The 23,732-nt window shown below is 42.4% G+C and overlaps 2 protein-coding genes across 2 annotated transcripts; one reads left to right on the forward strand and one right to left on the reverse strand.

The window, feature by feature from the left end:
- The first annotated feature begins 28 nt into the window (after nt 1–28).
- Nucleotides 29–13,165, forward strand: snx30 (sorting nexin family member 30). The gene is made up of 9 exons (XM_061092779.1): nt 29–320; nt 3,537–3,752; nt 4,921–5,031; nt 5,127–5,285; nt 5,700–5,889; nt 7,597–7,796; nt 8,128–8,217; nt 8,416–8,568; nt 9,466–13,165. The coding sequence occupies exons 1-9, from the start codon at nt 186–188 to the stop codon at nt 9,541–9,543; spliced, it is 1,332 nt and encodes a 443-aa protein (XP_060948762.1). The 5' UTR covers nt 29–185; the 3' UTR covers nt 9,544–13,165.
- A 506-nt stretch (nt 13,166–13,671) lies between these two features.
- On the reverse strand, nt 13,672–20,428 carry LOC133009440 (solute carrier family 46 member 2). The gene is made up of 7 exons (XM_061076949.1): nt 19,930–20,428; nt 19,017–19,187; nt 18,281–18,478; nt 18,021–18,192; nt 17,042–17,125; nt 14,987–15,143; nt 13,672–14,891 (listed from the first exon to the last, which is right to left on the reverse strand). Exons 1-7 carry the CDS (start codon nt 20,401–20,403, stop codon nt 14,831–14,833), a joined length of 1,317 nt encoding a protein of 438 aa, XP_060932932.1. The 5' UTR covers nt 20,404–20,428; the 3' UTR covers nt 13,672–14,830.
- Nucleotides 20,429–23,732: the final 3,304 nt, after the last annotated feature.

Consider the following 23,732-nt stretch of genomic DNA (forward strand, 5'->3'; position numbering starts at 1 on the left):
GGAGGGCTGTTTAACTTCCGCAGCTGCGCAGTGGGAGTCAGCTGACAGCAGCCAGCGGATGTCTCATCTCGATCACCCGCACTGAAGAGCCTCGTCCCCGGGTCCGCTCACCGTCGTCCCCCCGCCGCGGAGAACCGGACCGTCCGCTCCTCTTACCCAGGCCTCGGCCTCCCTTCTCCCGCAGGATGAGTGTCGGTGCTCCGAGGGCCCTGGCCAGCTCGGGGCAGAAGCCCATCGCGGACATCCTCCACCCGCTGTCCGCCGCCGAGGAGCAGCTGTCCCCGGGGCCAGATGTCCCGGAGGACGTCGGAGGAGACAAGGTAGGGACCAGGGGGGGGGGGATGGACAGGGACCGGCACTGGGACCGGGTCTGAGGTGTGGAAGCAAATCTAGAGTGAGAGAGAGGGACCAGCCCCAGTGTAGTTTGTTTACTGACTTGTTTACTAACCTGTCCCCTAACCTGTCCACTAACCTGTACACTATCCTGTCTCCAGACCTGTCTACTGACTTGGTTACTGACCTGTCCACTGACTTATCTACTAACCTGTCCACTGTCCTGTTTACTGACCTGTCCACTAACCTGTCCACTGACTTATCTACTAACCTGTCCACTAACCTGTCTCCTGACCTGTCCACTGACTGTCCACTGACCTGTCCACTAACCTGTCTCCTGACCTGTCCACTGACTTATCTACTAACCTGTCCACTAACCTGTCTCCTGACCTGTCCACTGACTGTCCACTGACCTGTCCACTAACCTGTCTCCTGACCTGTCCACTGACTTATCTACTAACCTGTCCACTAACCTGTCTACTGACCTGTCTACTGACCTGTCTACTGACCTGTCTACTGACCTGTCCACTGACTTGTCCACTAACCTGTCTCCTGACCTGTCCACTGACTTATCTACTAACCTGTCCACTAACCTGTCTACTGACCTGTCTACTGACCTGTCTACTGACCTGTCCACTGACTTGTCCACTAACCTGTCTCCTGACCTGTCCACTGACTTATCTACTAACCTGTCCACTAACCTGTCTACCGACCTGTTTACTGACCTGTCCACTGACCTGCCTCCAGTGTTTATTGGCTGAATTCAGAGCAAACTGATGGAAGTTTAACAGAGAAAAACTCACATCAACACACTATCTGCTCAGTGTTTAGTATTCAGGTTGTTTTTAAGGTTTCCACTGCACGTGACTGGAGTTTAGACCCAAACTCATCCCCCTGAAATCACTGAACGATAAGAAAAGATAACAAACAACACAACCTGAGTGAAACCCCTGCACACAAACACACACAAACACACACAAACACTACAATCTCTCACTGTGAACAATGTGTTATCACCACTTTACTCGTGTTTTGGTCAGAAAATCCATTACCTGACTTCATTACCCACTCAGGTGTTTACACAGAGATGATGAAGAAGAAGATGATGAAGAAGGTGAACACGGGACAAAGCTTTTTATTCCTCCTGCTGCTGCTGATGTTGTTTTTTTTAAACCTGGGAGTTTAACCTTAGCAGCCACTGAGTGATTCAGTTAATTATTACCACGAGAGACGCTACAACCCCACTGCCCTTTCTATCAGGTCACTCTGCAAACCACTTTACTTTATTCTCTATTATTTTCTAGTTTTTCTTATTTCTAACTTACATGAACCATCCAGAGGTAAAGTCTTGATTCCTTAAACAAACTAGAATGACACTGAATAGAGTGTTTACCACTGCAGAGGCCCAACAGTCCCCTTATAAAACCACATGTCAGTTATTTACATACAGATTTTTAATTGGATCTGAACAAATATCAGTCTCCTGAGCAACAAGATCCATGAAATCTGTGACAACAACAACCTGTTTGTGTGACAGGATATGAGACACGGATTTGGGCGTGAAAGTGAAAGTGTGTGCAGATTTTGTTTTGATTTCTAGGATGCAAATTTGTCATATTTTTTAAAACTTGTTTTTTAAAGCTCCATCTTTAACAAAAGAGGTTTCTGTAAAACTCTTTCTTAAAGATGGAGATCTATCTCTCTCTCATTGAGCTGCTCTCTTATTATTAATTTTTTAAGATATTTTTAGATCTTCACACCTGACGTGATTTGGGTGGTGAAGTTAAAATGAATGTTAAAAATGAATTTAAACAGTTTTATTTTGCAAATGAGACTTATTTAAACCCATTGAGTGCTTATGTATTTGCACACAATCCTCCTCATTCCTATTCTAAAGTAGAGATTTGGTTGTTTTTCAATCATGAACGATATTTTATCTGGTTCCAGGTATAAATAATAAAATGAAGTATGGCTGAATTCCATTTAGCTGCTTGGTATTGTTCACGCTGCCTCACTAAGTCACACTGGGACACACTTTAGCGGAGCAGAGCCGTTACTAATGTTGTTAGTGAGACCTGCTTCTCCCTCTCGGAGTCAAAGTGTCTTCTGCGAGACAGAGACTTTAAAAATAGTCGTGTGGATACGATGAAACAAGTTTTTCACCCTTTCTCAGATAAAACTGTGAAAAGGCTGAATCCCACAATCCTACAATATTTCTTATTGCATTCATAAATGTCTCAGCTCTGCATGAAAACAGATCTGTGAATTATCCTCAGCTTGTCCTCGCTGCCTGAGTGTGGTTGTGTGTCTGTGGCCCGGTTGTTCACACTGATGCAACGCAATGCAATTATCTGAACTGTGATTATCAGTGCAGGTTAGCACCACAGTGCAAGAACTCGTAATGTCAGCAGACTCGATAGTGAGACATAGACAGATTGTGTGTGATCAGTGTGTGTGTGTGTCTGTGTGTGTGAGAGAGAGACAGAGTGTGTGTGTCCCGTGGTGGAGGACACTTTGTCTGGGCTCTGATAGAAATCGAAAGTTGCATCAGGTGATTTTCATAAAAACTAAAAGTGTGTGTGTGACATAAAAAGTGATTAAGGTTGAACATTAACCCATTAACTTTCTGCAGTGGAGAAGTAGTTCCTTCCTGGTGTGTGTGAGGCCACAGACGACATTAGAAACTGACGAGAAGCTTGCGAGACATCAGGAAATTAAAAAAAACGGTTGTGTTCTGGTGATGCAACCCTGCTGCTGCCTCGATGTTTCCCTCAGCTTCCTGTTGCAGCGTTAGCAACGAGGTTATTGTTTAACTTTTAACATTCCGTCGCCTGCTCCCCCTGCTGCCCAAATAAATATTTATTCTCATCAACAGTTTGTCAAATAATATTAATGAAATTTGATAAAACCAAGTCTTTTGGTTGCCCTCAGCAGGTATAAAACTGGAAATCTCTTTCCCCCAGTTGGTGTTTTCTGTATTAAGCTTGTAGATATTTATCCCTCATTCCACAAATGCTCCATTTCTCTCCTCGTCCGTCATTCGATTAGAACTGCGAGAGCCGTGTCAGATGATGCAGCCTCAACAAGAGCTTCATTGATCGCCACAAACAACTGCAGCACCGTCAGCATCCGATCTATCAGCCCTTTGTTTTACATCTGAATTTGTTGTCACTGTGGTGCCATGTTTGTCTTGTTTCACGCAGGAAGCCGTGTTGACCAATGGCACGCCGGTGGAGACGTCCAGCCCGGCCTCGGCGTCCTCGCTCCTCAATCGGCTGCAGCTGGACGACGACCTGGAAGCTGACGGCCTCGACCTGTACGTCTCCACGGAAACACGCGACCTCTTCGTCACGGTGGACGACCCGAAGAAGCACGTCTCCACCATGGAGACCTACATCACCTACAGAGTCTCCGCCAAGGTCCGTCATAGCCCAGTAATCCCACTTTTGCTCTATTTGGCTGGGTTCGATTTTAGCTTTAAAACTTGGTGGTGTGTTCAGGGCACGTTTGACATCCAGGATTTAAGAGCTGGGAGGTAAACAGCAACTCTTAAAGTCCAAAACACGTCCGTATTTTCTTTCTCTTTCCCAGTCATCCATGTTTTTATTGAACTACAAATATGGAAGTTTTCAGTTAGACAAGTACTCTTTCTCTAGATTTCCTTTGAGGTTGCATGTGCACATAATATACAGGATCCTTCCCTCTATCCAATGATCGATAAGGGAGCAGCTACGAGTCCAGACCGGTCACGATGATCCAACAGAGACAGACATGCACAAGAATGTTTGGTGACATTCAACATGTAAACACTAAATATTTGTCAGGAGCTTAGCACACATCTGTGAGGACAGCTGCTCTATTTGCTTTTCTTTACACAATAATGTACAGACTCTTCATTCCTTTCTCACAGTGCACGATGGAAAATACACTGATATGTAGTGATACTACAGCATAGTTAATTTTACCTTTGCGCTTTAGGCAGTGTTGAAATTTTAGCAACGACTTCCCGCAGTAACCTGAGTCACGCAAGAAATGAAAACACTGAAGAAACGTATGACGATCAGATAAAGTCAAGAGGCTCTTTGTGTCTTTGTGGTTGTAAAGATCTGGATGTTGTGTGGAAAGTGAAAAATGTGTTTTGCTCCGAGTCGATTATCTGCTGCCACAAACCGGAGGAAACTGGATCCCTGTCGGCTCAGAGGCCGGAGACAAATATCACAACCCAACATGAACAGAAGTGTTAATCGAGATGTGTGTGTGTGTTTGCGCGTGTGTGTGTGTGAGAGTCAGAGTGTGTGTGTGTGTGTGTGTGTGTGTGTGTGAGAGCAGTGTCAGCTGTATTTCAAGGTCAATATCCATGTATAGTAATCCAATATGATCTGAGATGAACAGTGTAGTGTATTAAGCAAATACACAATACCTGCAAGTATTTTGTTATTTATACACAGTGAAAAATAAACCTTAATAACTCATTACTAATAAACTTATGATAATAATGCAAAGCTGCTACTGAAAAAAACACCAATGACGCCATTTTACACTCTGCAAATTAACATCCCAAATGTGTGTGTTTCCTTTTCCCTCCAGACTACACGGATAGAATTTGATCTGCCAGAATACAGCTTGCGGCGGCGCTACCAGGACTTCGATTGGCTGAGGATCAAGTTGGAGGACAGCCAGCCGACCCACCTCATCCCAGTAGGTCGAACGAGACACGCAGACCACTGAACTGCTTCCTCTCCTCTGCCTCTCATCACTCCTCACTCCTCTTCCTCTTCCCTCTTTTCCCCCAGCCGCTGCCCGAGAAGTTCGTGATGAAGGGCGTGGTCGACCGCTTCTCGGAGGAGTTTGTGGAGACGAGGATGAAAGCTCTGGACAAGTTCCTGAAGCGAGTCGCGGACCATCCCGTCCTCTCCTTCAACCCGCACCTGAACGCTTTCCTGACGGCCAAGGTGAGACGGCAAAGCACTGGGAAGTGGAAACAGCTTGTCCTGGTGCTGCTGTTTCTGTGTTTCCACACTGACAACCACATAATTCACGTCCAATGCAAATCAATCAAACTCATCGGGGATCTTCCAGTAAAATGCACGACCACAAACCGCTGAGTTCCTGCCTCTTAACGTGGATGTGTCGCTCTCCATGTCTGGCAACAGTCACAGATCTTCTCTCTAAGTGTCTGAGGCACGAGACTTTATGGATCCCTGTTTGGAAATGAGGTTGTTGCTGCACTAAAATAATTGGAATCCGAAAGTTGAGCCTAAGCACACAAGGATAAAATGTCAAATGGGTCATAAAACACTAAAGGTGATAAAACAGAGGAGAAGCAGTTGTGTTGTTGTTGACGGTTGTCGTCTCTGTGTCTGCAGGACCTGAACAAGCGTCAGGGTCTCGCTCTTCTCACCAAGGTGGGCGAGTCGGTGAAGCACGCCGCCGGCGGCTACAAGCTGCGGGCGCGGCCGGCCGAGTTCTGCGCCATGGGGGAGTACCTGGACACCTTCAACCAGAAACTGGGAACCATCGACCGCATCGCTCAGAGGATCATCAAAGAGCAGTCAGGTACCGAGGGAGGAGACTTGATATATAAATACACGCCTGTGTCTTCACGTAGTTGAGACCTGGGCTGGACGCGAGATTTTTAATACTAGATTAATTTATGGAGAAACTAGTAGTGACTAGGGTTGCAAAATTCCGGGAATATTCAAAGTTGGAAACTTTCCATGGGAATTAACGGGAATAAACGGGAATGAACAGGAATATGTGGGAATTAACGGGAATAAACAGGAATTAACGGGAATAATCTGGAAATGTTGTGGGTAATTTATACTAACTGTATTTACCTTGTCATATACAGACATAAATATAAACATTTTGTTTTGTCATAGGCTGATTTGAGCCCTGAGGAAACTTTGGGCACTTGACTACACAGCGTTTCCTTCTACATTGGATGGGGTGAAATGCCTCCACACATGAGATAGTGCACGTGGCATTGTTCGGTAGAATAAGATGAGAAAAAAGTTAGTAAAAAAACACTAATATAATGCCAGAGATATAAATAGTTAGCCAAACAATTGGAATCGTCTGTAAACCTATTTTACAATTGATGGATAAATGAATGGAAATAGGCTAGATGAACAGATGAACAATCCTCATTCAGCATGCTAATATATTTTCCCCAGTAATATCATCAAAACTTACCTGACTAGTCTGACTACAGCAGGCCTCAATAGCCCTGCTGTAGAGTGAAGGATGCCGGGAATTATCTGTGCTAAACTTCCCATGGAAACTTTCCGGAAACTTTCTGGAAATTTACCGGAAACTTTCCCCCCTTTTGCAACCCTAGTAGTGACGCAAGTGGTTATAAGCCAGTTTCCTTAAAGGACCCCCTATAAACTAGATGGAAATCTACCAATTCCAGGTTTTTATTTGGATCCGCACCAAATTTGACACACTCATAAATATCTGTCCATGTTTGATTCCCTAGGAAAACGGTGAAAGCCATCTTGCAATGTCAAAGAAAGTGATGAAGAAATTCCTGGATCCTTCAAGAAATTGAATGGGTTCTAGTTCAGCCTCTTTTTCATCCTTCCACTGAGTTTCGTGGAAATACGTTCAGTAGTTTTTGCGGAATCCTGACAAACAAACAGAGAAAACCAAACCTTACCTGTTCGCTAGCAGCTATTTGTACATGCTACATTGTGCTCGCTTAGCTTTACGTCCAGTCCTTAGTGGAGTGGCTGACGTGAGCCTGTATGATTCTGCAGTGTTGACTTTTCAGTCCTGCCGTGTTTGTTCGGAGAGGAAACCCCCCCCACAGACCTTTGGGCCTTGTGATTCTTCCGTGTGTGAAGTCCTCAGCGTCACCGGCTGTTCCAGGATTTTAGAGGCGCTGCAGCTCCGGCTCTGACAAGCTGGAGCTGAGAGGAAAGGTTCTTGTGTTCTGAGTGATAAGGTGAAAAGTCAGGGAGGGGTAATCAGTCGGCTGTAGATAATGAAGGACTCTGAGCTGTGTGTGCCGTGCCGGCTTCACTCAGCGGCCTGGTGTTGGGCCATCAGCCTCTTTGGCGTAATTTACAAATATAGATTTTGCAGTTGAACGGGCCAGAGCCTCAAAACCGCCTGCAGACTTTCAATCAAATCCACAGGTCATGGAAAAGAATGTAAACGTCAGCAGAATTCAAATTGTACAGCAAACCCAAAACCCGGCTTTTCTTTGTTTCTTTCTGGACCGTCTTACCTCTTTCCTTTTCCTCTCGCTCTTTCTAGAGTACCTGACAGAGCTGCGTGAGTACGGCACCCTGTACTCCAGCTGGGCCGCGTCGGAGGAGGAGCTGCAGCGCCCCCTGGAGGGCGTGGCCAGCTCCGTGGCGACGTGCGGCGGTGCGCTGGAGGATCTGAGTGAGAACATGAGCCAGGACGTTCTGCCTGTACTCCGAGAGTACGTTCTCTACATAGAGTCTATGAAGGTGAGATTCTCTTCATTTACTTTATTATTTCTCACATTTAAAAGGTATTTTTTGGGTGCAAGTTTAAGAAAATATGTCCTTTTTAACCATAAAAACACAAACTGTTCCCTGCTCCACCACGAATCCTTTTAGCCGAGTCACCTTTTACCCTGAATTAAGGAAGTGTTATCTTGGATTTTGCATGTGTCACATCCTGTCCCCACCACTCTCCTGCCTCAGCATCTCTCTTCCTCTTTCTCTCTTTAATATTTCTCATATGTCGTCAGTCTCAGTAATAATTAGGATATCTATAAATGAGGCAGTGAGCTGCACGTCTTCTGTTTGATTGCAGAACGTCCTGAGGAAGAGGGACCAGAGCCAGGCGGAGTACGAGGGACGACTAGAAGCAGCCGTGCTGCGCAGACAGGAAGACAGGACGCCTGTAAGCATCTCCCTGTTCAAAGCATTAAATGTGATATTTCCAAATCAGGTAGTTAATTACTTTCCCCTTTGTCTCATTTCAATGTGCAGCAGTTGTGCTCTGACAGATATTACACCTCTGTGACTCTAGTCCTGTAAAATGCAGCCTTCATGCCCCCTTACACCCCCTGTAGCTGTAGTTTTCTGTCTCTCGCTGTAGATGCCGGTGGAGGTGGAGAAGTGCCAGGACCGACTGGAGTGTTTCAACGCCGACCTGAAGGCGGACTGGGAGCGCTGGCAGAGCAACAAGCGGCAAGACTTCAAACAGCTTCTCACCGGCATGGCCGACCAAAACATCAACCACTATGAAAAGGTACGTTAGGTGGTTGTCCGCTAATCACACGGGTTTCCCCAATGATTTCACGATGTCTGTTTAAAATCAGTTGTGGCGTCACAAAGTGAAAGTGTCAGCAGCAGAGCACAGTCGCATCCGAGTGGTGGAGACTTATCACAAAGACAAACAAGGGCAGAGGTGAGGATTTGGGGTCAAATTTCCAAGTGCAGTTTGGGGGCCTGGGTTAGGAAGATTGAGTTCTCCTGGAGGTGCTGCAGGTTCGATTCCGACCCGACCCTTTGCTGCACGTCCACCTCGCTCTCTCTCCCATTTCACATGTGCACTGTCCTGTCAATTAAGACAATCTGCAAAAGAGTAATGATGCAAGTGACAACATTTGGAAATGCATTAAAAGATTGAAATCAAATCTGCAGATGGTGAGCCAGAACGCATCATTTCTTTAAAAATATAAACAGGATATTTACCACTGGGTCTTTAAAAAGTCTAAAGGAATACCAACATTTTACAACTTGAAGTTTAGGCCTTAAAAAGTATATAATATGTTAAATATCATGTACATTTAGGTAGCTCTTAATTATGTTAACCTTATGTTATTATGATATGATAGGATTGTGCTTTCACTTAGTTTAAGAGAAACGTTTAATAGCTTTTTCAAAGATACAAACAAAAACAAGACCATCATGGGACTGATTTCGTTAATTGTTTGTCTGAAAAAGTTAAACTTGTTGAAACCTGCGGAGGAACACGTCCACACTGGGGCATCGCTGTCACTCTGTAATGAAACTCTGCTTCTCCCTCCCTCCCTCTCCCTCCCTCCCTCCCTCTCCCTCTCTCTCTCTCTCTCTCTCTCCCTCCCTCTCTCTCTCTCTCTCTTTCACCTCCTTCATTTCCTCCGCTGTCCGTCCCCGACCTCAGTGCCAGGCCGGGTGGGAGTCGCTCATCACTCTCCTCCAGGACAAACAGACTGACGACAAAACGAGCGACACAAACTGAAACATGGCGTGTTTCCCCCCCCCCCACGTTCCTCCCTCACACGCCCTCATGCCAAGGAAACGCAGCGACCCGGGGCAGCAGCTTGGACCTGCTGGACATCAGCCCCCTGTTCGCGTGTGAGACGTTTGTACGGGGGGGGGGGGAGTCGTCTCTCGTGGGGACCTGACCTGCGAAAGAGGTGCGTTCAAGGACAGCAGGAAACGAGGAGAAACCTGCCGTATACACAGAAATGTTTGTTTTTTTGGTCATTGTTCTTATTGAATCTTTTCTACTTCATATTTCCAATTAACAGTTAATCGCTGAGGCTGTTTGTGTTTATTTAACTGCGAACTGTTGACCCCCCCGTTGTCACATTGAATAAAATGTGAAGGAAAAAGCTCCTGATTGATGCAGAAAACATTTTTTTGAAGGCGGATACTGATAATTTGAGTTGGTGTGAAGTATCTTGAAATAACAAACTATTTGGAGCATCCCCGAGATTTCTCTCCCTTTCTTTTTGTACAATCCTCCGAGAACACAACACAAAAACTCTCCTTTCTCATCTGTACAAAGGCGTCTTATTGGCTGTAGATAAGACGCCAGTATTTTATAAACCTTTCTAATTAGTTTTGCATGTTTCAGCTCATGAAATCTTGTATTTGCCATTTTTCATAAGTGCACAAACTTTGCAACTTTTTCTGCAGCCTTTGTTATTTAGAAATCAACTTGGACAGATGTGAATTAGCTGTAGCATTAGAGGTTCATCACTCGGCCTTGTGTTCAACCCGAGGACTGAAGGAATCAGCAGCTGATGTCGGTAAAATCACCATAGTTCTACAGAAAGAAATTAGTCTTAGGGGCAAAGCTGTATTCGACAGTGATGGCACCGATGTGCATCTGGGTTGAATATCGAGCTTCCTGCTGTTTGGTGATAGATGTGATTTTTGTAGCTACGGTGCAGCGGCGCCATCTGGTGTTCAAACTCGTTCCATTCTTTTGAAACTGAGCAACGCTGCCTCTGTTAGTTTCTCGTGGTATTTGTATCCACTTCTGTTCTCTTGAAGAAACAAAAAACTCAGATTTTGGATGCTAACAGGTATTTTTACCTTATGAAAGATAAACGAAAGGCGTTGAAAGAGAAGTCTCCCTCGGTACACTTTATTTTATTCCCTCAATCAGGTGTCTGTGCTTTAAAGAACATTTTAAAGAGTCAAATGTATTTTCTTGCAGATATCTGCCTTTGTGACTCTTATTAATGCTTTGGGAACATTTGGTATCGTTTACCACACTAACAACATTTGTTTCGGAGGCTGGATATGAGCAGAGAGTTTAGAGCTGTCAGGTGAACATCTGTCTGTTTTGGAGTTGGCTGCAGTTACCAAACCCCGTCACTAGGTGCCACTAAATGCTGCACAGAGAACTTTTCCAGTAAAATGTTTGTTTCTCCAACTCTGACATATTTTGCAATTTGGTTTTGTTAAATACCCTGGAGCTCGTCTGCTCGGCTGTGACTCACATGTGTGTGTTGTACAACAGCTCAAGTGACAACATGTTTTCTTTTGCGTCACATCGGTTTCCTCTTCTCTTTCTGTTTAGCTCAAATGGTGCTGATGCGATTCCTGCCTTGAAGAAAAACTATAATTCTGAGATATTCAGACCATAGATGGAGCAAGTGCGGTAACCAGAACCACATTTACAAAAGATTTATTTTTCTGTGGCGTAGGTTTCACCAGCTGTAGCCTGGTGTGGTTTATTTGTCAGTCACATGATCATAGTTTTTGTTTGAGGAGTTTCTTTCATGAATAAGGTTCAGATTTTGGGCCCGTGACAAAGCAAAAACGCTGAGGATTTATTAAAACATTAAATGTCATTTGCTTCTTTTAAGTGGTGTCTTTATATCCGACCATTAATACTGAGCCTTCTGCTGTAAGACGGTGATGACGTCTGATTGTCGGTTTTTTAGTTGTCAGCTCTCGCTCTAATGTTCTTCGTTCTCCTTGAGCTTTGAAACGAATGAGCTACTGCCTCCTCTTGCTACCAAACGTCAGCGATGAAGAGTATTGTTTGTATTTGACTGTGTGCATTGGATGGAGGGAGCAGAAAAGCCGTGGTTCAGTGTTGAGGCAGCTGCAGCAGAGAGAACTATGGATGCACTGATGCTAAAAAAGCTTAATCACTGTATTTATATGCCAGAAAACCATAATACTAAAATCCTGTATTAAGAGCCAGAGTCGTCGGGCGGGGGCTTCTGATTAGACCGGCCCATTCACAAATACTGTAGAAGAAGAATAAATTTAAATCCTCAATCTTTAAAGGCACAGTTTGGCTCATTTTTCCTAAACTTCCCATCCTTTTTTTCATGTTAACTATCGTTATTTGATTTTTTTGTATCAAATAACTAATTCAAACATACTGGGAAAATGAGCAGTTGAACAAACAGACTTTTGAAATTTGCTCCATCTCTCATCCATTAACACGGAGGAGGTCACTGTAACCCAGGTACATCTCCATATACTGAATTGATGAAGAACTGAGGCAATGTCAGAAACATGAAAACAGTTAAAGATGAAGTGATTGGATATAAATAATAACTTCTCTTCGTCTTCGTTCCGTTTAGTTTACGTCCTGAGATCGGTCCCTGGTGTTTGTTTACTGCTTCTCAACAGAGGCGTCAGTGCGTCTGTAGCCCTTCCTGCTCAGCGTTGTGTTAGTACCTGCACCGACCTGATTCAGTGACCCGAGCACACACAACTTCCTGAAATGTCTTTTTGCTCTCACAGCAATATTCTGTACATTCAATATCCCCTAGTGCACATCTGAAGAGTGTACGCCACAGCTGAGTCTATTTTTGTACAAGACGCAGATCGTTGTTGGGTTCCAGCGAGTATGTGTGTGTGTGAAGATGAAAGCATTTGAAAAAGGGATTGTGGAAGATTTGTAATATGTAAATTTGGCACAACCAAAATATGAGGAACGAAACTTTTTATTTTTGGAAACGCCGGTGATGAGTTTCCGTCTCTTCTCTCACAGCCACTGTAAAAGCCCCTTATTCTCCTGTGTGCCTGCTGATTTCTTTTTGCACTATTTACTGTATGTTGCTGCAGCCACTGGCAGAACTATCTGCTGAGAAGAAAAACCAACAGAGAACTAAATTTTCTTTCTGGTGTCAAATTATTTTGTGTTTCAGTTTGAACGTTTTTTGCTGATTCAGGTTAAATCACCAAACAGGGACGACCACGACGGCTGCCACTGTACGAGCCCGTATAGAAACGAGAATTGTATTTTTCCTTAAGATAAAAATCCAATGTTTCTAAGCCAAATGTCCCGGTTTCTTCCTCCTGTCTTCCTGAATCTCATCTGCAGCTCAGAGTCAAAAAATCCAACCCTGTACGAAAAGGTTAAAGTTTCACAAATCGTTTGAATCCATCTTCGTTTCTTCTTCTCTCTTTTTTCTGTTCTCCTAAGTGTGTACTGTTTACGTTCAGAGCTCCTAATGTACATATGGATGTGAATAACATCTTGTTGTAATTACAAATAAGCTTGTATATTGATGTTGTTTTTGAAGCAATTTATCTTTACCTCAAATGATTTTTTGGATATATTGGACCAATAATAATAAAAACTAAGATTTCATTTGATTATTCTTCGGCTCCGGTTTGATTTTTTTCTTCTAGTCTTTTTAAGGTTTTATTTGTTTTTACTCATTTAATGTAATTTTAATTGCAAATCTCTGCCAAATAAAACAAACAAAAAAAATTTAAAACAAAAATTCCACAGGAAGGCTTGGTCTAAAATGCAATATACCTTAATTCGTAAAACCTTTTATATTTGCAGAATTAAAGTAAATTTTAGAATATGTTGCATCCAGTTTCATAAAGATAAATATAAAAAATCAGTTTTTAAAAATAAAAAGACAACCAGACATTAAAACAATTTAATTTACAGCTTGATGATACATTAACAAAAATATTTTCCCTTCATCGTAACCTTTACTACACCAGCATGAAATTTAAAAAATCTAAAGTGTAAAAACAAGAATAGCGAACCTTTTGTATTTGTGCCACATGAACCCATAAAAGTGCAATAATAAATCAATGCATACAATAAAAATAATGTTGCATCATTTTCTAAGAAGTACCATTCAAATAATGCAGTTTATAGTGCTTTACAACTAAATAAAAAATTTAAGAAACTAAAACTATCACAAGTGTGAACGAAAGCCATTTTTTTCTTTGCTCAAACAATACACAAAAATAATTTACAACAAAGCACAAACTTGGGTGAAAACAATTAAACCCAGAGCAATGCATCACAATGAAAACTGATATTCTGAAGTGTTGCTCCCAAATGAAATCCTAGTATCCATCTAGTTTTAGGCCTCTTCTTACCTTCCAGCAGGAATTAAATATATTCGATGTAAACTTAAATAAAGCGATAGTATGAGTTATATTGACTCGTTTCACAAAAGCAAACATGATCTTTCCCCAGAATAAAAAAAAGGGACTTTTCATATCTGATGCAATCCCTGAAATCTCTGTGTCATGTTGAAACCCGTGTAAGAGGTAGTGAACATGTCACGGATCCTTTTGAGGAAGTTTCATCAAAGTTTTCCATGTTTGATGAAATCCACTGATCCATGACGTTCGGCCGCATCAGGGTCGAAAGTTCAAAAACAGCTTTCCCCAGTTTGTCGTACTGGTTTGAACTCATTTCAAGTGCAGTGAGGGGGAAGGAGTGTTCAGCTGCAACATGCAACTCCATCACTAAATTTGTACACACTGAACCTTTAAGTGTTTTACACGTATAGAATCAATGTGTCTTTTACTGAACTGAAACACAACTGAAGGGGGGGGGTATTACCCATGATCCCCGGCTTCCTGAACCAGTAGATCTGCCGCTGAAACAAATCCACCAAATTTTTTTAAGAATTCTTCATATTTAATAGTTTCCTGCTGAACATTGGAGATAAACTCAGATTTTTAACGACTTCTGAGTCTCTTTATCTGATCTGCAGTTCAGCATCACCCTTGAATTTGATTCAGTTCCACACTTATCACGGTGGGAAGCGAGAAAAAAGAGTAAACATTCTGGAACCGCTGTTTTAGGGTGAAAAAGATGGACAGTTTTGCTTTAAGGTCTCGTAAAATGCTCTTGAAAAAATTAAACGTATGCTTCCTTGTGTAACAGCATTACAACAAGAGTAGGAACTCCTTTCCTGCATTGCCTCCAGTTACAGGAAGTGAGTCTCCTGCATCTCACGTTTCAGTTCCCGTCGGCCTTGTGCTGATGTTAACTCTCTGCCGGTGAATCAGTCGCCCTGAACCCGTCTGTACCGCTGACTCGACTCAAGTGACCTGCAGCCCAAGATACTGGAGAAAGGAAACAGGAGAAGTTTGTGACTCAGGGTTTTATCAGAGGATTTTAAGTAAACCTTAGATATTCTGAAGTGCAGCAGCAGTCTAACCTGATGGGTATCATCCCCAGGACAGTAAAGATGCTGGAGAGCGTGAAGATGAAGCCAGGGAACCACTCCAGGGTTCTCTGGTAGATCTTAGTATATGCAGGGATGTAGGTCAGACCGGCGACCTTCAGAGTCAGCTGCAGGGAGGTGAGAGTGGTGCCTGATGGGAAGGGAAGAGTAGTGAGGAATAGTTTGACCATTTGAAGAAATTAGCTGATTTATTTTATTTATAACTATCACTCTCATGTCTGTGCAGTAGATATGAAGCTGCCATTAACAGCAGGATCTCAGCTTGGAATAAAGATGAAGTGTGGTCCCACTAAATATTGATTTAATTCACGTGTTTCCTGTTTACTACACTTTATCTCAATAAATAATATCTATTGATTTTTAAAATCATCCTCATTCTGTTTTGGGCCTAAAACTTTTACCTCCACTAGGGATGTTATTTTTTTGTTTCCTTGATTTTCAGCACGATAACGCAGAAAACCAAAGGAAGTATTTCCTCTAACTTGGTGAAGAGACAGAATATTAGCCAAAAAACAACATATTCAATTTTGGTGTGAATCTGAATCTTTAACTTTTTGTTTTTTCACCAGTTTCCCGAGAGAATAATTCACGGATCTTGAAGAAGAAAATGTCATATTTCGATTTATTATTATTATTTTTATATCTATGAGTGTGTGAACTTTGGTCGCACAGATATGAGCTCTACTGAGAGGGAATTTTATTTTCCTTGTTTGTGTGTGTGGACAGGAAAGAGATCGGTATTTCAGGTGTGTATGTTTGCATTGAAGTGAGATCACCTCTAAGCAAACACATTGGAAATCCCCCCCGCCCCCCCCCCCCGATAATAAATAACCCTGGTCTTATATTCATCAGGGTGCGTGTGAGTGTGAGTGTGTGTGTGTGTGTGCGTGTGTGTGTGTGTGTGTGTGTGTGTGTGTGTGTGTGTGTGTGTGTGTGTGTGTGTGTGTGTGTGTGTGTTAGAAACAGGAAGCATGGCACTGACTTGTGGGTGAACAAGCTCTTTAAAATAGGTTATGATTTGAAAATAAACTGGTTTGACTGGCCCAACAGGGATATTTCCATTACACACTACTCCTCTGTGTGTGGACTACACTGCTGAAACACTCTTAACACAAGAGCTGCAGAGTAAAACTAATGGTCACTTGATTAAGATCTATATGAAAATTAAGAGATGTCTGTAGTCTGAGATCAGAGGGGTTTTACGACTGAGCTCCAAAGGCCTCTTGTCCTCCACCAATGGAAAACCCCAGTTATTCTTGCACATGGCAGCGCAGATCAATGATGGGCGTTGTAAAAGGATAATCTATTAAACAGATTTCACTATTTTGGGATGTAAATTCTGAAATATTTAGATTTGACCTCCACAGAGGAGCTAATGTTTTAAAACCGTCCCTTTGTTTGGTTTGTTTTATAACAAGATGATGCAAAAACAACACAGGATGGATTCAGTGAAACTTTGTGTAAGGATGTGGTTCAGCTCAGAGAAGAACTGACCACAGTTTTTTGGAGCCGCACCAAAAAACTGTGGTGCGTTTCCCGGGAACTGTTTTTAAAAAAAAAAACCTTTCTTTAACATTGATTCTCAGACGATAACTCATGGATCTTGATGTGAGTGAGATCTAGTGAGTAAGAATGTGGTCTGTGGCCTTAGCAGAGGAATGTGATCCAGTGCCAATTTTAAAAGTTTGTTCTGCCTCACGTCTGCTGCTGCTGTGTCACCGAGCTGCTCCTTAAACACACTTAACACCACACATTGATAATAACAATGTAGGAGGATCATTGTTTTGGATTATTCATGTGAATTTTCCTTTTTTTAAATCTACTTTCCAACCAAAGAAATAGTTCTTCAAAAATCTCTGGGTGAAAATTAGTTATTTGTCTTTTTTTTTGTAATTTAAATGGCCGGACCCTTTAATAATGTAAAACTGTTTGGAACTGTCGGTAGCAGCTGTGGCTCTAAATCCAAAACACACACACACACACACACAGACACACACACACACAGACACACACAGGCTGCAGACTCACCATATGAGGAGGATGGAACCTGCTGTGAGAGCAGGGATCTGATCGTCGGCAAGGGGATGAGAGCGAAGAGGGTGAGCGAGCGAGCTGCGGACAAATCAACACTCAGTCATTATTATTCTCTCCCCCCCCCCCTCCACAATGTGAACAAGATGCACAATATGAACCAACACTGGAACAGGTACAGTCTCTGGTTCTGGTATTAACAGATTAGACATTTAAGGAAATGACAAGCTTTAAGTGTATCGAGCGCTGGGGGAAGAATAAGATGTTTATGGCTTCTACTCACTTGCATTTCCTGATCTTTGTTCCTATTTCTAAGGTTTTTAACGACAACATAAATCCTCTTAGAACCGTTCATGTTTGATTCAGACAAGGAACAATTTGAATACACTTCCCCTTCCTTACTCTTCCTCCACGGCTGTCCAGAAACGTCTGGCTGTGAGAAACCTATAGTTACCTCGACCTTTAACCTCCAATTTCATATCAGTTTATCCTTGAGTCCATGTGGGTAATTCCAGGCATTCCTGAGAAATCACATCAACAACAATGGGAAAATGGACTGTCACTGAACCTGAAAACCTGAATGTGTCCGTCCCAACTATCACCAGCAAAGAGGCTTCATAACTCTGATTCCAGCTTCTGCAATAATTTGTTGTGGGTTTTGTAGCAAAGGAAATGGAATATATTTGGGATTTAAACTGAAAAACAAACAAACTGAAGACGTCACCTCGAACTCTGAGATTTGGATCCATTCTTTTCAATATTTTCTGACTTATAGACTAAACTTTTTAAAGTTTTTAAAGTATACGCAAACTTATGAAAAGAAGTGCTATTATTATTCCAGGATTTAACCTGATGAATCAGTATAATCTGATAAATGTTAAGGAGGTGATGATAGATAATGCTTCTGTTTTATTTATCGAAGTAAAACATAAGGCATGTACACAGGTCGCCATCACAAACTGTGTCCCGGTCTCACCGAGGTAGAACATGTAAGTTGCTGTGACGAAGGACATAAAGTAGATTCCCGAGGCGAAGGACAACATGCCGATCAGGATGAGCGAGACGTCGCTGAAGCAGCGGCGAAACAAGATGACGCCGACGAAGCTGGTGAGGAAGATCGTGCAGCCGGCTGCGTTCCCGTAACCGACCTGGAGGAAGAAAAAGAACAAAAGATAGTGAACGGATGAGAAAATATGAAAAGATTAAAAAAAACTAACAAAAATTGGTAAATGTTACCTGAGCGGCTGTCCAGCTGAGTGGCTCTTTCAACACGAACACGCCCAGTATTTCTATGGCTCCGCCCACAGCAAAGTCGTACAGGAAGGCAGCGGCGAACAGCAGAAAAATGTTCATCCTGTCGATGCCGCCAGGCGCCTCGTCAACAGCCAGGAGGTTACCATCCTCTTCAGACTCGTTGATGGACACTTGTTTAACCTTTAATCAAGATGGAGACACACTTAAAGTTTCAGTGTGTAGGATTTAGTTACACCTAGGGGTGAAGTTGCATTTTGCAGCTAAATACCCCTCACCTCACCCTCCCCTTCCAAACATGAGAGAGAACCTGTGGAAACCTTCAGTTGTCATAAAAACTGAGAAGGTGTTTAGTTTGTCCAGTCTGGGCTACTGTAAAAAGATATGGCGGCCTCCGTAGAGAGGATCCGCCCCTGATGTAAATATAAAGTATTTAAATATAAAGGGTTCATTCTATTCAAGGGTAAAAAAAAAAAACAATTAGTGCAACTTCACTAGGGATTATTTAATATTCAATTTCTGCCAATAGATCAAAATCACCTAAATCTTACACACTGGACCTTTAACATCTGCACCCTCAACATCTGTAACATCTGTACACTTCTCAGGGAAATATTAGCTCCCTGATGAATTTAGGGATAGGAATATCACAAGTCACACTTTCACTTCCTCTGTAATATAACAAACACACACACAGACACACACAGACACACACACTGACCTGCAGCAGCAGGATGGAGTGTATGAAACACAGCAGGTTCATCAGCGTGGCTATGATGAGCAGCACGACTCCGTTTCCCAGACCGGAGCTGCTCACCTGGAACAGATGACCCGAGATCAAGCTGCCCACCAGACCCGTCGCCCCGTACAGCAGCTCCACCCGCATCAGCGCCTGCACCACAACACACAGCTGGTTTCAACACCACCCACACCTCACTTCCAAACTGTACGAGTTTCTGCAAACGCTACTGAACTGATTTCCACCAAACTTGTTGGAGGACAGAATTTAACACTGCCACATTGGGCGTATTTTAATATTGTTTAAGAGAATCCTGCTTCATGGGAAGAAAATCTGCAGAAATGACAGAATAATGAAAACACTTTGTGTGATAATTCAGTTTGCTAGATATCAACTAACATCTGATTAATCTCATCCACTGGACGTGTAGCTGTGGAGTTACATTTTTGTCAAAATGTAAGAATAACGAGTTATGATACATGGAGCTTATTAAACAAACAAAATATTTATCATCATCTTTCAAAACTTACATTAAACGTATGACTTTCCCTTTATCATGCTTAGCCATTATTTATATTTCCTTTACTGTGTCGTTTTGCCATTACCTATAAATTATGTATTATTATATTGTTGTTATATTTGGTAACATATTTTTTTTCATCTTGGTTATTTTTGTTTTTTTTGACGTTTTGTATTACTGTTTTTATTTGTCATCTTTGTGATTCATGGTTGTTTGGAAAAGTTATTAATATTATTAATATTGTTTGTATATTACCTATTTTGAATAGGTTAGACAGCACCACTGTATTGTCATTAAACATTTACATTATTAAAGTTGTGTCACGCTTTATAACAAACTATAATTTAAATGTAATGACATGTAAATTAAATTTACCTTGGAGCGGTCGGAGGCGGAGGAGCCCAGCGACGCCAGCGTCATGATGCCGGGCCAGAAGGCGCAGTACCCGCCGGACAGCCCGAAGAGAACCGCGGCCCCGAACATGAGCTCCAGGGGAAGCCGGAGGACGAGCACCAGGAGCAGGGCGAGCCGGGACACCACGTACCCGGCCAGGGGCACCACCACCGGGGCTTTCCTCCAGCCGCGGTCGCTCAGCTTGGCCAGCAGCAGCGCCGGGAGGATGGGCACGAAGCGGATGATCAGGTGGTAGGTCATGAAGAAGTCCGTCATGGCATTCTGCCGGCTCGCCTCCCCGGACTGACCCGGGTCTGAGGCGTTGGAGCTCCGGTCCCGGACCACCAGCAGCAGCGCGGTGTCGAAGAAGCAGCTGCCCAGCTGCTCCAGCACCAGGATGGGCTCGATGTGATGGAGAACCGCCGAGACAGCTTCACACCAAGCCGGGACCACCATGGTTCTCTCAGGAGGAGCAGGGGGAAGTGTGTGTGTCAAGCCCGAGGAGAGAGGCTGGAGTCCGGGTTAAATCTGAAGGATGTTCCAACACATGAACCAGAGACTGTCACACCCACTTCCTCCTAATGGTTAAGCACGATAAAGTGAAACAGTCTGTGGTCCAAACTGAAAGTAACTCAACATCTGGAACAACTTTCATGGTGACTTGAAGTCTTTTATTCCAAAGACAACTCCCCTCAATACGGAGGGGTAAAATAAATTAAACGTGTGGTTTACTCAGATGAAAACTATGAATAAAAGGACTTTACTCAGAATCAGAATCAGAATTCTTTTATTTGCCAAGTATATTTGCACATACAGGAAATTGCCTTGGTGTCATTGGTGCACTTAACATAAAACAACAATATAAAAACAACAATATATAAAAAAATAGAATAAAATAGAATAAAAATATATACAGTAACAGAGTTATGGACACGTGCGGTTGATGGCCCGGAACTTTTTTCCGGAGGGAAGTCTCTGGAAAAGGTGGTGACCGGGATGTGAAGGACCAGCAATGATCTTGCCTGCTCTCTTACTGGTCCTGGAGTGGAACAGATGTAGGAGAGCCGGCAGGTCACAGCCGATGACCTTCTCAGCTGACCTTATGATCCGCTGCAGTCTGCCCTTGTCCTTGGCAGTGGAGGCAGCGAACCAGACGGTGATTGATGAAGTGAGGATGGACTTGATGATGGCCGTGTAGAATTCCACCATCACTTTCCGCGGCATGTTGAATTTCCTCAGTTGCCGCAGGAAGAACATCCTCTGCTGGGCCTTCTTGATGATGGAGGTGATGTTCTCCGCCCACCTCAAGTCCTGTGCAATGATGGTCCCCAGGAATCTGAAGGACTCCACTGTTTTAACTGGGGAGTTGCACAGGCTGAGGGGGGGCGGTTTGGGCTGGGCTCCTCCTGAAGTCTGCCACCATCTCTACAGTCTTCAAAGCGTTCAGCTCCAGGTGGTTCTGGCTGCACCAGGAAGCCAGGCTGTTTACTTCCTCTCTGTAGGCGGCTTCGTCCCCATTGGTGATTAATCCGATGGTCAAGCCCCAGGTGGTCGCCAAGCAATTCGCAATGGAGCCATCATACAGACCATTGGGAGTGATGAGGACTCTGACCTTGATATATACCTGTCTCCTTGCACTGTGTACCCTGTACAACACTCCGCTCCATATACACTTACTTCACATCATATGTGATATGTGTTCATATAAACCATATTGATATTATATATCATTTTATACAATAATATTGTCTTTTGAACACTCTGTCTACATATTCTTACACTCATAGTATATTATATTACCTATTGTATAGTCAAATACTTATATTCATACCTCTACTATATATCATATATTATATCATACTCTCTGTATATTCTTTGTATACATGAGTCTATATACACATATTTATACATGTGTACATGTTATAATTATTATTATTATATTACTATTATTATTATTATTATTATATAAACTGTTGCTGCCATTATTACTATATACTGCTATTATATTGGTATAATTACTATACTATATATACTGTACTATTTTTATATACTGTCTAACAATAACATTACAATCATATCATCAGCACTATTACCATCATCTTGCCACTGCAACTTATCTACCTATTTTATTTTATTTTATCTTGTGCTTCTGTTTTTTATTCTTTCTACCTCAATATTTTTTATTTTATTCTATTGTATTGTATTTTATTGTATTCAAATATACCGGCTGCTATGATAACTTAATTTCCCTTCGGGGATGAATAAAGTACTCTATCTATCTATCTATCTATCTATATGGACTAGAGCCACGCTATCTTAAATATGTTGTATGCTTGTGAATAATGTACCTGCAGTCTGCATGGACAATACGTCATTCATACATATTTATGCGAACCCCATGTGATAAGGGACTGAGCCAGATTTGTCATTTACTCTTCACACAGCAACATCCAAGAAACACTGAAGCAGAGTGAAGAGTAAATGCACAGAAATCATGGTCCAGTGGGCGTTAATCATTCCATGGTAAATATGATTTATATTTAATGATAGTAACAATAGCCATTATTATTATCAAGGGCCTGTTGTTTAGCACGGTGTGAATGCTGCATATGTAGGTTAAATATTTTGTTTGAGATCTGACTGTCAACTATTTATTTGTTGTGTTAAGGAACCTGTGTGTCGGATCTAGTGGCCTCTAGTGGAGGGGTTCCAGATTGCAACCACCTGAGTACACCTCTAATCCCCCCTTCAAAACGCTTGAGCCAGTGTTTGACTCGTCCTCTCTGGGCTACTGTAGAATGTGGTAGTACAACACAAGATGACTCTCTTTATGTGGACATATTCTTAGTTTCAAGTGATCTTGCACAAGAAAAAACCTTATTTATTCTTACATCCCCCTAAATTCTTTCACACTGGTCCTTTAAAACACACTTCTCTGTTTTTGATCCACGTGCATCCACTTTCTATCATCTGTGTCACTGTCGAATACGAAACATTCAACAATCCTCTGACTTTAAGTTCATTTTATAACTTTTATATGTGCTGTAACATTTAAATTACTAAGAATAATAAAGTTTAAAGTCTTTGTACTCAGTGCCTGCTGCATCTTCATTATCAGAGTTGTGAAATAATGCTTGAATAATAAAACTAAAGCAACTGCAATCAATGTGTCGTGTGAAAGGTCAGAGCCCCATTTCTTCCTGATGGTGTTTCAACACAACTGTCAATTTTCAGCATCTGTGTCTGTGTAAATATCCATAATTTACTGTTCTCTTGCACATCCACTATACAAACTTCATGATTTGAGATTATTGTCATAGCTTCTCCTGCTGCCCCCATGTGGCCAAACAATTATATCCACAATGAGTGGTCAGTTAATTCAACAACATATGAGCAAACAAAAAAAGTAACACACTGAACTGCCTGAGTTTGCCATTTATTGTATTCACAGATCAGTTCAAACCAATAGTAGTATCTACATTTTTAAAGCATTGGTTCTCCTTGCTTATTGATTCCTAAAAAAATATACACTCAACATATACATATTTTTTTCTCATTAAGTTACAATTTTACTCTCTAAATATTACAACCTTGTTCTCAAAGTCTCTGCTTTATTTGTTCATAATAACCTTTATGCAATGTCACACTAGACATTTTCCGGCACCGCGGTCACCAGCGAGATGAGCTCGCTCTGTGTTTCCGTCATGTCGAAGACTTGAGGCCCCTGTAGGTGATGCAGGCCTGCTTCGCTATCTTCTGGATCAGCGGAGTTGTGTTGTCCCGCG

Source organism: Limanda limanda, chromosome 1 (assembly GCF_963576545.1).
Source record: "Limanda limanda chromosome 1, fLimLim1.1, whole genome shotgun sequence".
Lineage (NCBI taxonomy): Eukaryota > Metazoa > Chordata > Actinopteri > Pleuronectiformes > Pleuronectidae > Limanda > Limanda limanda.

Coding starts and splice junctions, on each gene's coding strand:
- snx30 (XM_061092779.1), top strand. CDS start 186: ATGAGTGTCGGTGCTCCGAGGGCCCTGGCCAGCTCGGGGCAGAAGCCC. Junction 3,753..4,920: donor CCTACAGAGTCTCCGCCAAG/GTCCGTCATAGC, acceptor TTTTCCCTCCAG/ACTACACGGATAGAATTTGA. Junction 8,569..9,465: donor ACATCAACCACTATGAAAAG/GTACGTTAGGTG, acceptor CCCCGACCTCAG/TGCCAGGCCGGGTGGGAGTC.
- LOC133009440 (XM_061076949.1), bottom strand. CDS start 20,403: ATGGTGGTCCCGGCTTGGTGTGAAGCTGTCTCGGCGGTTCTCCATCAC. Junction 18,479..19,016: donor ACTCCATCCTGCTGCTGCAG/GTCAGTGTGTGT, acceptor TCTTGATTAAAG/GTTAAACAAGTGTCCATCAA. Junction 18,193..18,280: donor TCAGCTGGACAGCCGCTCAG/GTAACATTTACC, acceptor TTCTTCCTCCAG/GTCGGTTACGGGAACGCAGC.